This window comes from Eschrichtius robustus, chromosome 1, assembly GCF_028021215.1.
Source record: "Eschrichtius robustus isolate mEscRob2 chromosome 1, mEscRob2.pri, whole genome shotgun sequence".
Classification (NCBI taxonomy): domain Eukaryota; kingdom Metazoa; phylum Chordata; class Mammalia; order Artiodactyla; family Eschrichtiidae; genus Eschrichtius; species Eschrichtius robustus.
Genome location: NC_090824.1, coordinates 169,872,159 through 169,885,603, shown reverse-complemented (window position 1 = coordinate 169,885,603; position 13,445 = coordinate 169,872,159). Strand labels below are relative to the sequence as shown.

Below are 13,445 nucleotides of genomic sequence, written 5' to 3'. Positions count from 1 at the left end.
ACTTGATAGGGCTAGTTCCCCCCTAGTAGTTTTTCTTTTGCAGTGTTTTTTTCAATTTTACCTGTTATTAAACTTAAAGGGAAACATGTTCTTATGTCTGGCTTCTTTTTTCAACACTGATCAGTGTTCATCCATATTGATTTGTGTAGTTAGAGTTTATTCATTCCATGGCTCTGTAATTTTCCATTGAGTGAATGTTGCATTGTTTTCCGTTTTATCATTGGTGGACATCTAGATTGTTTCTGGTTTTTGGCTATTAAGAATAGTGCTTTTGTGAACATTCTTGTAAATATATTTACGCATTTCTGTTGATTTGATCATAGAGTATGCTTATTTTACCCAGCTTACCAAAGCAGTGATACCATTTTACACTCCTACTAGTGGTGAATTTTTTTTTCTTTTTATAAATTTATTTATTTTTGGTTGTGTCGGATCTTTGTTGCTGCGTGTGGGCTTTCTCTAGTTGCGGCGAGCGGGGGCTACTCTTTGTTGTGGTGCACGGGCTTCTCATTGAGGTGGCTTCTCTTTGTTGCGGAGCACAGGCTCTAGGCGTGCAGGCTTCAGTAGTTGTGGCACGTGGGCTCAGTATTTGTGGCTCACGGGCTCTAGAGCACAGGCTCAGTAGCTGTGGCGCGCGGGCTTAGTTGCTCCGTGGCATGTAGGATCTTCCCGGACCAGGGCTCGAACCCATGTCCCCTACATTGGCAGGTGGATTCTTAACCACTGCGCCACCAAGGAAGTCCACTAGTGGTGCGTTTTGATTAGAGTGTTCATTATTATTTTCTTTTAGCTTATTGTATGGTTGTGTAGTAGCCTTTAATTGTGTTTTTAATTTGTATTACCCTGTTGATTAAGGAAGTTGAGCACTTTCCCACGTGTTTACTGTCCTCTTGTTTGAAGTGCTTCCTCAAGCCCTCAGCCTCATCTTGTCTATTAGGCGCTTTGTCTTTATTGATTTTCTGGCTGTGAATACTAGATTCGTTAGATAGATACTAGCAGGTTACTTTAAAAGCCCAGATTTACATGAAAATAAATGATACTGCTTCTTTGTTTGTATGGGAAAAGTCCTAAGTTTTAATAACCAAACAGCTTACATTCAGACTGGTATATTTACTTCTTACGGAACCTTGATCTATCGCAACTGCCTCCTTCATAGTGAAGTTTTCAGCCTCAAGGTGCCTGGTCTGGAAACCAGGAGGGAGCTGCCTGATGGAGTGTGCCCAAGTGAGGCTTAGCAGTTGAAACACAGCTTGTCACTTTACGTTAGACATTTTGTGGTTTGTTTAAAATAGTTTTAGGGTTGAGGTGAAGTAAGGAGGCTGATTTTAAAGAAATGTGGCCTGTCGACTGTACAAATTTGCTGTTTTCCATTGAGTGCTTTGTTAGAGAAGTATCATGGTTTTTCATATATTTTATTATTTAGAAATTGAAAAGACTTCCTAAAACTTTTTAGTTTTTTTTTTTGAAAATCAGATAGTGATTTAGTGAGGAGGAGGAATAACCAAAGAAACTCCAAAATCAGACGTGTTAACTACCCATTCAGGTTCCTTTAATAGGTTAATTATAGTCTTCATTTTAGCAGCTAAAGAAAGAATGTTCTTGATTTTGATAAGAATCTGATGAATTTGCTCATATATGACAGTTCAGAATATGAGTTAGATGTTCTACTGCCCAAAGCAAATGTGGTCAAGATGGCATTCTTTTGTACCTAGCAATTTTCAGCTCCTTATTAATCTTGTCATTACCATTCCTTTTTGTTTTTTTTTGCTCTGTGAATATTTATTTTTAATTTAACTGTAGTGATTTACAAGATCGTGTTCCAAGTGTACAGCTTCAGATTCTTTTCCATTATAGGTTATTATAAGCTATTCAATATAGTTCCCTGTACTATACAATAAATCCTTGTTGTTTATCTATTTTATATATAGTGGTTTATATCTGTTAATCCCTGGATATATACCCAGGAGTGGGATTGCAGGGTCATATGGTAGCTCTATGTTTAGTTTTATAAAGAACCTCCATACTGTTTTCCATAGTGGCTGCACCAATTTTCATTCCCACCAACAACGTACAGGAGTTCCTTTTCTCCACTCCCTCTCCAGCATTTTATTATTTGTAGACTTTTCTGATGATAGCCATTCCAACAGGTTCGTGAGGTGATACCTCATTGTAGTTTCGATTTGCATTTCTCTAATAATTAGTGATGTTGAGCATCCTTTCGTGTGCCTCTTGGCCATCTGTATGTCCTCCTTGGAGAGAGATCTATTTAGGTCTTCTGCCCATTTTTTGATTGGGTTGTTTTTCTGATACTGAGGTTTATGAGCTGTCTGTGTATTTTAGAAATTAAACCCTTATCGGTTACATGATTTGCAAGTACTTTCTCTTAGTCTGTAAGTTGTCTTTTTGTTTTGTTTATGGAAAAACTTTTATATTTTGAGTTAATGTTAGAGAAAAGTTGCAAAAATATTAGAGTTCTCTTATATCTTTCATTCCACTCCCCTTAACGTTTTACATAACTGTAACTGTAGAACAGTTATCAAGGATAAGAAATGAACAGTGATCCAATAACTAAATTACCCACCACATTTGAATTTTGCTAGTTCTTCCTTTTTCTCTTCCAGGATTCCAATTTGCGTTTAGTTGTTAATTCTTTTTGGTGTCTGACTCTGTAACAGGTCCTCAGTTTTCCCTCTGTCTTTTATGACTATTTGAAGAGGATTGGTTATTTTTTAGAATGCCCTTCAACTTGGTTTGTCTGATGTTTTTTCATCATTGGAATGAGGTCGTGCATTTTTGGCAAGAATACTATGAAAACCATGTTGTTCATCATGTCAAGGGGTTCATGATATTGATCTGTCTTATTATTGGTAATGTTTACCTTGGTTAAGATGGTATTTCTCCACTGTAAAGTTACTGTGTTTCTGTAATTTATAAATATTTTGGAGGAGGTAATTTGGGGCTGTGCTTAATTTAACTGGTAGTCCTCAAACATTCACCCACTAGTTTTATCATCTGTGGGTGAATCTTTATCTGCAACAGTTTCTGGAGTTTGGCTGATGGTAATTCTGTTTTCCCTTTTCCTTTCACATTTAATTGAAATTCCACTCTAATGAAGAGCTGTCCCTTTCCCATTTATTTATTTGATTACATCAGTATGGATTCATGGGTTATTATTCTGTGGGTTAAAGTCTAATGTTATCATTATTTTGTTGCTCACATTATTCCAGCTTTGGCCTTTAGAAGCTCTTTCAAGCTGGTTCCTGTGTTCTCTTGACAAGCCCCCATAATTTTTTGAGCAGTGCCTTCATTTCTAGTGCCACATGATATTCCAGGTTCCTGCTGCATTTTCCCTGACCCAGCCCTGCAACCAACCCCTTCTCTGAGAAATTCTGGTTTGTTTTATTAAAGACTAGTATTTAGAAATTAAGATCTCCATGCTAGCTGTGCTTATTGCAGTTTTTCTTGCTTCTAGGCTCTCAGCAGACAGAGCTAGGAATCCTGTAGGCATATGCGTATCTACAAAACTCTTATTTCTGTATCTATCTGCATGTATATTGAAAACCATGGGTTTATACTGATACCTCAGATTCTGATCTCACATCATAGAGTTCAGTTTAGCCTCCCTCCTTTTCTTATTTATAGTTTTTTTCTCCAGCAATAGAAACCCAGCTCTCATTATCTATTATTTCTTCACTTCTAGTATACACGCAAAACAGTTTAAATTTTTTACCCATTTCTCCCCTCACCCCTGGAGAAAGACTTTTGGATATGTGGAGGATAATATGTCATGGAACAATACTGCTACACAAAAAGATACACTCAGAAATATCACTTCCTCATCTATGCTACCCCATTTCCTTTCCCCTTTTTACCTGGAAAAAATTTGAAAGGTCTTTTATCCACTTTCAGCCATTAGAAAATGTCAACCTAAAAAGTTTTATTTTTGATAACTGGAAAGCACTGAGTTTTCAAGGGTATCTGTAACTGTCCCTGATGAGAATTTCTCAAGGTTTAATGGTAACTTATTTAAGCTGATATTCTTTTGTAACAGGGAAGAGCTAAAGCTAAATAGGACTCCACGTTGGATCTGTTTCTTGGACTTTAACCTTTGCTTTTTGTTGCCTTTGTTATTATAATTGTTATTATAATCACACATAATGGCCTGCCTCAGGGAACCCTGCCCACCTGTCCATGGCTGCAAGAAAAAAGAAACTAACACATCCCCTCACCGGGGCTGGTCATTCCAGGAGATGTTTTGCAAGACTGATGGCCCTTTTATTTTACATCCTCACTGCATCTCCCTCACTGATTCTATAAAAGAAACTGGCATCCAGACCCTGATAAGATGGTTTTTCAGAGACACTAGTCTGCCATCTTCTCGGTCTGCTAGCTTTCCGAGTAAAGTCGTATTCCTTTGCCTCAACACCTCATCTCCGATTCATTGGCCTGTCATGTGGCGAGCAGAGCAAGCTTGGACTTGGTAACACTTTCGCTTTGATCTTAGGACATTGGCAAATATAGCAATTTATCTGTGAACTTACTTAAGCAGATCTCTAGCTGTGATCAACCAAAAAAATTCTAGGCCCACCTATGTCTTTCTTCCAGCTCCTAATATTTTCTAATCCTATCCATCTCATCGTCTGTCTCCTAAATAGTCAGCCAAGGAGTGAACACACAATAAAGTATTTGAAAATTTAACTGGTGTTGAGAATAGTGGGATGTCAGATGCTCGATTTACTTACTTTCTGTTGAGGCTGTCATCCCACAGTTGCTGCAGTGTTACTTTGATCATTATTTTTAGTTCTTATGCTTAGTGAGTTCTTATCCTGTTTGTGAGATTTGTTGAATTCCCTGAGTGTCTCCAAGACCACTCTTCATTTGACTTCAGATTTATCTTTTTTATTCTCTCTTGGACAGGACATCTCCATTTTGAGAGTTTACTTGACAGCTCTTCAGATCAATCCAAATGTATATTTTCCCCACCTTTTAGCACATACACTAGTCTCTTTCTTTGCACTTTATTTGCATAGCAGTGATCACATTTGAAATTAAATGCTTAACTGAAAGGTCAAAGAGGGGCAGGGGTCATTTGTTTTATTCACTAAAACTTACGTTGTACTTCTTAAGTTCCTGGCTCAACCTTATCTCAGTAGGTAATCTTGCTTTCTATTTTGGATGGAAAGCAAAAAAACAAAAACAAAAAACAAAACACTTTGGAGGGCAGGAGAATTCAGAAACAATTCAGCATAACAGCTTTGCCTACAGAAGAAAAACTCAGAGCCACCAGTGTTACCTCTCTCTTTGCTACTTAATTTTCCTAGTGGGGGACCACAAGTCATCAGGAAAGAGTGCTCAGTGTGCTTTATTTAAGAGATAGTACTGAATAAACTATTTAAAGTATATATTTGATATGTAAGGGTCCAACAATTTAAAAAATATGAAAATTTTATTCTTTTATGTTGTCTTCCATTTTTATATTTTGTTTTGGTGTATTCTCTGGACAATACATGACATTTTTGTATTAGTTCCTCACTGGCTGTTCCTTTTCAGATTCCTTAGGTTCTTCCTTTTTTCCCCTCAGAATATTTGTGGTGCACAGGGTCATCTTAGTCCTTTGGTAATTGGATCTTTTCACTTGGATTCAATACTACTTTGTTGATTACTCCTAGATCCTTGTCTGTGCCAGATCACCTATATCCACCTGCCTACTGCCTATATCTCTGCTCCAGTATTTCCACAGGCACCTTAAATTAAAGGTGACTAAAACTGAATTTGTAATCTCTTTTTCTGCTGGCTTTTTCACGCAGCTGCTCAATTCAGAAACCTGTAACAGCCATCTTTAGCTCCTCCCCCCTCTTTACTTGCACTTTCTAACTGGTCTCCCTGCCTCAACTCCCTCTTCCACATCACAGCCATCAGAATGAGTCCTGACTATGGAATATGACAGCCTGAAGTTCCTTAGTGTCTTACCATTGAGTTTACAGTCCTTAGCGTTGTGTTTGTTACAAGGCCTGTTGGGATGTACTTCTGTAGCTTCTCTTTTTACCCTTTCCCTATTCCACAGATGGTACTGTTCAGCCACATCAAAGCCAGCTTTATGTGCAGCATCAACAACCTTGCTGATACCCCTGTTTCTTCTCTGGAAACATCTTTCCCCACTTTCTTTCCTGGTCATCCATCAAGCTTGAACTCAGATGTTTCTTTCTCGGGGACTCAGTCTCTCATCTTCTCAGCAAGCAGCGTCCTCTCCATCCCCCGTGGCACCTCGTATACACATTTATCTAGTGTTGTAAGCCTCTCCTTGAGCCCTTAAGGAGGAAGAAGGACCTATTTTTGACCTCTACGGCACTTAGCATAAATGTCTGGATTGAATAAATGAATGGATTGTTTTTAAAATTACAGCCATAAGGATGGTAAATTTTAACTGGCTATATACCAAGTTAATATTAAGGAGTTAAGATTTTCCTTCATTTGGAGAACACTGGCTTTATTTATTCCGTCTTGGATTTGGTCTTCTCCCAGTTATAGGTTCATCCCTTCTTGTCTGTTCTTGTGTTCTCCTGTCTTTTCCCCACTTGATCTGTAATCAGCCCTAAAGGACAGTGAAACTGCCTAGAATTAGGATCCTAAGTTTTGGCAGGAAGCCCTTCAGAGTTGGTGATCTGAGTAGTGTCTTTGCCAGCTGGAGCTTAGAACAAAGAAACCAAACAAACTCTTGGCACTCTCTGAAATGCAGCTTTTTGCTTCTTCAGAAATTGTGATTCTGGTCAGTTGACACTGACTTAGAAGTGTATGTAGAACTCAGAGTCCAGTGGCCACGATTGCAGTTTTTCTGGATGCCTACAGTGCTTCACTAATTATTGAATTTGCAACCTGTTTGGAACTGAAATTACAGTCTAATAGAATTTTGGAGGTGGACAGGACTTTTTACTTGAGATAATGTCATACCATTCCCTAAATGAGGAACACTAAGGTTACTTACCTAGTTAATTGCAGATTTGGGCTGTGATCTTGATATTTCTGGCTTAGTTCATTTTCTGTTTAACAGCATCTTTCATAGTTATAGGGAATGATAGTGCTGTAATCATTCTTAGAGGAATGACACTTTTTTACTTGCGGTCTCCCCACAAGCCTAAATGTTTTGGGAATGAGACTATTCATTTACCAGAAAATCCTTCTGCCAGTTTTTCCAGTAAGAAAAATGACAAGTAAGCAATTTTACAATAAGGATGATGTTTCAAAAACTATTTGAATAAGTAGTAGATGAACATAATAGAGCATTACAAAAGGGCTCACAGTGAAAATGTAAGATTCCCTACCTCCCTGCCCCAATTTCTCTTTCTCCACCCCAGAGGCCACTTGTTTTTTTAGGTATTCTTTCAAAGGAAATCCCCTTCCTACTTTTTCTAAAGTATCAAAATTTTAGAGTTAAAATCTAAAGTATCAAGATTTCTAAAGTATCATATTTAGTAGTACTAAAAGTTTTTTATATCCGTTTTAGCCTTCAGTTTCTGAGTGATTTAATAAGAATCTCCTCTCACCACCTCCCAACATTTTATGTTCACTTTCAAACATAGCAAAGTTGAAAGAATTACAGTGGGTACTTGAATCCCGTCAACTAAGATTCTACCATTATATTTTACTGTATTTGTATTCTCAGTTCCTTCAGAACTCCTCATAAAGTCTGCCTAGTTATATAAACAACCGTGGATAGAATTTTGCTGCTTTTGCCACTGAAGGAAACCGAAGGCCTGAGGGTGGAGAGAGATGGAAGGGTCCGTGGTTTAAACTAGGAACACTTTTTTCTCTGTGTGTGTGTTTTAAGTGACTAGGATCAGCAAGGCATAACAACTTACTTATATTATGGATTCAGTTGCTTTAGTGCGCAGGTCAAGAGCCTAACTGACCACCCTTTTTTGATGTTTCATTCTCTCGGCTTCTTTCTTGCACATTGGTCTCCCTTCTGATAAATCAAGCTAATAAGGCTGTGTTTGGCTTTAACAGAGAAGGGAGCTATTGTATTACCCATTTTGGGGAAGCCATTGAGTTGGTTGAGTTGTGTACTTTTCTGAAGAAACATTAATTTTGATTGGAATGCTGAGAACAATTGTTTTAGTATTTTTATTTTTCCCCTTATATAAACAAAATCATCTAAATTTCTCTTATTGTACTCCTAGAAGCTTGTACGTTAAGACCTCATTCTATAAATCCCTTACTAACAAGATACTTTTTATAATTAACAATAAAACATAAAATAACCTTAAATATTACTTGATTTTTCCTAAAAGAAAAGTTAAAAATAGATATTTGAAGTTTCAAGTGGGATTTGATGAATGTGGCTGAAAATATTTTGGCAGTTTTTTCTGACTGGGAATGGAGAAAGGAAAGCAAAAAAAAAAAACCTAATGAAAAAAATATTACTCATAATCCCTTCACTTTGAGGATGATCAGTGTTAACATTTTGTATATCCTTTTAGCTTTTCTTTTCATATTCATGTTTAAACAAAGGATAACAATATACAAGCCATTTCATAATCTGCTTTTCCTCCCTTCACATTAAATGAATTTCCTCATTTGATTCATATTCTCTTACTAAATGGTAAATTGTGTGGCCATTAAAACCATATGGAGGACGATAAATTTTCATTCCAAAGAATATGTTATGGAGGTCCTCTCTGGTTATCAGATCACTTTCAGTTTGCACTGATAGGAAAGGAATTAAAAGGGTAGTGAAGCAGTGCTGCTGGTTTAAGAAGTAGATCAAAGCAAGACAAGCTTAAAGCCATGCAAGCAGTTCTCATTTTTAATAAGTCAGCTAAGATTGGACAAACTGGCAATTGCAGATATTTTTATCCTGTATATTTTAGTAGGACTCTTGATATTTAGCAGAATTACTCATATCATCACTGTGTCACATTGATGGAGGTATTTTTTAAAATACATAAATGCTGGTCAATTTTTTAAAAAACAAAACAGCTTTGTTTCCAGCAGAGGTCTCATTAAAAGGAGGTTTTGCTGCACTTGACTGAAAGATTGAAACAAAACGCTGGTTGACAGTTCTTATCTATGGGAGTGAACAGAGGGATCCTTTCTCTCCCTCTCTTATTCATCTGGCAGGAAAGTTAATCTAGTTGCTTTGTATTTAGCGAAGCAGGCTTTCTTTATAGGGATTCCTTTTCTAAAGTGGCATTAATGTTCGATTAAAGTTGCTGTGGGAAAGGAGAAATGGGCCCAGGGCCCCTTGGTGGACATGTTCTCATGATGGTAGTGACAGCAGTGCACTAGAAAACAAACCTTATTTGTGGAATAGACATTGATAAGGCTGGGTGACAAGCGGTGTCCTGGAAGCATCGTGCTCAGCATTCTCCCTTCTACCGAACCTTGTGATACCTCTGAAAAAGCCTTTAAACAAATTGTAGATATATATGTTCAGGAACCCCAATTAAAGAAAATGGTAACATTAAAAGAGATTGAATTACTTTAAGCCTCCAAGAGCAGTTAACCCAATTTTTAAGAAATTTACTTTGAATTCTTTAGTGTCTATCTCTTAGATAGTGATTTATTTCTCTCTTTAGTAAAAATTTCTTGACAGGAGAAGAACCTGAACTACACTGACATTTGAGCACCTCTATTGGAGCTTGCATCACTTTTATTTTAAGGCATTCTTTGGGGCAGGGAGTTTGGAATTGTTTATTTGTTTTTCTTTTTTGTTTCTTTTGTGTGTGGCATGGGCATGTGTGCATGATATGTATATTAGAAAAGACTTTTTTTTTTTTTCTTCAGGGTTATAAACAAAGCTTGAAGATAATTCTGTAGTAAAACTGAAACTAGGTGGAGCAGTAATGTTTTAACTGATACTGAAGCAGCCATTGACCAAACCTATCAAATGGTCTTATCTGTTTTCCTGTGATACGTGTATTTATAATTACTGAGTTCAGAGGTATTTGACGTTCCCTTCCTTTGCACAACGTTAAGGAATACTTTTAAATGTTTTATGTGTTGCTCGTTAGATATTTAAAAATACTATTCCAACTTCTGTTCATTTCTATCTGATGTTAAGTATAAAGTTGCAGAATTAGCTTGAACACTGATTTCAGCTGGCATGAAATGAATATAGAGTGGCATCTGTCCAAATTAAGTTAAAAACAAAGGAAGTTCCTGTGTGTAATTTCCTGTCTCTTACAACAAAAACAAAAGCAAGCAAAAAACATTCTATAATTATTAAGCCTTTTTCAGAGTATCTAATATTGAAAGTATGAATTTTGGTATTTTACTGTGCTAAATTGTTTGCTAGATGTTCTCATTCACTTTATTAGACATTTCCTTAAAAGATAATTATTTGTTTTTCTTTTCCTTTATCAGAACACAGCAATGGAGGAAACAGCTATATGGGAACAACACACGGTAACACTTCACAGGGTGAGTTCTGTTGGAGTAAATAATCTGTGTGTAGGTCAGGATACTGGCAGCTTTTGAAAACAATAGAGGAAAGCCAGATGTCAGGAAGCCAGAAGAAAGGGGAAGAACTTTTCGATATTCCTTTGTTTAAAATTAGAGTTGCAATAAATTCTTTATTAAGGTCAAAAGTGAACATGATTACTTTTTCATATATCCTTTTGGTTGTTATTTGTATATTGCTGTTTTTAATCATGACTTAAGAAATTAAGTGGTTATTTTTAAAAATTTGATCAGATAAAAGACACCATATTTTCGTGTAAATTGTAAACTGATTCAGCTCTTCTGAGTATATATGTATGTATATTGTAGGCTTGGGGTTTAAAATTGATCAGGGTCATGTGAGTAATAAAATCTTAAAAGATACTCCTTGATTTGAAACATGCAGAGCCAAGCTCTTGCTTAAGCAATTGCAGATGGGCAGAGAGCAAATCGTAGTGAGCTGGGTAAGAGTAAGAGCTTTGTGGGACTTCCCTGGCGATCCAGTGGTTAAGACTCCACGCTTCCAATGCAGGGGGAGTGGGTTTGACCCCTAGTTGGGAAACTAAGATCCCGCATGCCACACGGCACTAGAAATAGATGGAAAATTCTGGAATAAGAATTAAATAAATAATAGCTTAAAAAAAAAAAAAAAGAGTAAGAGCTTTGTCTGAAATGAGACTGCCCTGAATTTGAATCCTACTGCTGCCTGCTTCCCTTTAGAAATGAGCAAGTGACCAAACCCGCTTCTAAAGCATTGGTTTTCAGTGTTAAAAATGGGGCTTATGCCACCTCATGCTTGACGTAAAGTAGTGCCTCCCATAAATCTCTCCTTTCCTCCCTTTGAAGAGAGCTGACGCTACTGATTACCCTTCTCCTTAGAGAATGTACAGAAAGAGATTAGAGAATATTTAAGTATTTTACACTTACTACTTCTACCAGCTATATCCATTACTAGGAAAATGGAAAGGGGGAAAATCATGTTCCTGAACCACCCTGCCCCTGATTATCTCGTGAATCTTTGAATCTACACATGATAGACAGTGGGTAAATTAATTATTAAAAAACAGTGATTTCAGATAAGACTTTTTTGTGTCTCCCTAAATGGTGAAAGAAATCATTAAATAATACTAACCTTAACTTTTAATTTATAAAGCTAAGGTATGGCCTGAATTTGTTTGACATGTGCTGATAGCATATTTAAATCAGATTAAACATATACCATCATACCTTATAAATGTTTAATTGGCTGGTTTTTATAGAATAATATGGTATTTTATCACATTACATTTATTTTCTTAATGCCTGTATTATTTTTATTGATATAATTTACACACAGTAAGATTCATCCTTAGTGTACAGTTCTGAGTTTGACAAACGCATTTAGTCATGTAAGTCATATAACTACCACTACAGACAATATAGAACAATTCCATCACCCTGAAATTTTCCCTTGTGCCATTTGTAGTCAACCCCGTCCGCTTACCCTGAGCACTTAGTAACCACTGATGTGTTTTCTGTTCCTGTATGTCTGCTTTTTCTCTCATGTAGGTGAACTCATACAATACATAGCCTTTTGAGACTGGTTTCTTACACTTAGCCTAACGCACTTGAGATTTCTCCGTGATGTACTTATATCAGTAGTTCTTATTGCTGAGTAGTATTCCATTGTATGAATGTAGAATAATTTGCTTATTCATTCTCCAGTCTTGATACCCTGGGGTGGTTTCCAGTTTTTGGTGATTGTGAATAAATCTCTAGTGTACAGGTTTTTGAATGAACGTAGCTTTTCATTTCTCTTGGGTAAATTCCTAGGAATGGAACTGTGGTTTTTAGTTTGTAGTTCTCTAAAGACTAATGATTTTGAATATCTGTTTATGTGCTTATTTGTCATCCATTATCTTCTTTGGTAAAATGTGTTCAAATCTTTTGCCCATTTTTAATTAGGTTTTTTGTTTTCTTATATTGACCGTAAACAAATAGACTGCAAGTTATTTCTCCAGCAAAAATGGGTTTACTTGGGATCAACAGAGAATTGCAATTCAGGGTCTGCAGCCACTGCAAGACACAGTGCAAGACCCCAGCAAAAATAGAACTCTTTTATAGAGGGGAAAAGGAAGTTGGGAGGGCTGTAGTAAACAGAGTCCATTGGAGGAATTGAGAGTCCAGAGTGTAGTGGTTTTTCATTGGCTGAATTGTGACAGTCTGTCATTGGTTGAGTTCTTGGCAGGCAAGAAGAGGAAGTCTTTCTTCTTGCTGGGCTCTGCTAACAGCACAGTGCATGAGTGCTCCCCCTTCTGGCCTCCCAACTCTATTTTAATTGAGGTTTCTGTTTATTAATTTTTATACTTACTGTTTTTTTAAACTATGATAAAATACACATAACAAAAATTTGCCATCTGTCCAGTTCCTTTGTCCATTTTTAAATTGGGTTTTATTTGTTGAATTTTAGGAGTTTTTATATATTCTGGTCATTAACCCCTTATCAGATATATGACTCATAAATGTTTTTTTTTCCCATTCCATGGATTACGTTTGTACTCTGTTAATTGTCCCTTGGTGCACAGAAGTTGTTACTGAGTTTTGAGAGTTTTGAATATCTTCAGGATACAAGTTCTTTAATAGGTATTGTTTTGCAAATATTTTTCCCAGTCTGTGGCTTGCCTTTTTCCTTCTCTTAACAGTGTCTTTTGCAGAGTATAAGTTTTAAATTTTGATAAAGTCCAATTTGTTAGTTTTTGCTTTTATTGATTTTGCTTTTGGTTTTGTGTCTGAGAAGTCTGCCAAACCTAAGGTCCCAAATATCTTTCCTGTTGTTTTCTTCTGGAAGGTTTTGTTTTGTTTTTTGTTTTTGTTTTAATTAAATTTTGTATGAAGATTTTTTTTAGGGGATTTTTTTTTAATACGGATGTCCAATTTTTTGAACAACGATTTATGAAAAGGTTATCCTTTCTTCATTTAATTGCTTTCTCCCTTTGTCAAAAATCAGTGACCATACATGTGTCGGTCTT

The 13,445-nt window shown here is 36.5% G+C and overlaps 1 protein-coding gene across 5 annotated transcripts in view; it reads left to right on the top strand.

The window, feature by feature from the left end:
• Positions 1–13,445, top strand: part of TJP1 (tight junction protein 1) — a 113,453-nt gene that overhangs the window by 14,377 nt on the left and 85,631 nt on the right. For all 5 annotated transcript variants that reach the window (XM_068559284.1, XM_068559275.1, XM_068559266.1 and 2 more), the window contains exon 2: positions 10,363–10,419. In XM_068559284.1, coding sequence (XP_068415385.1) covers positions 10,363–10,419 — 57 coding nt within the window. The remainder of the gene's footprint in view (positions 1–10,362; positions 10,420–13,445) is intronic.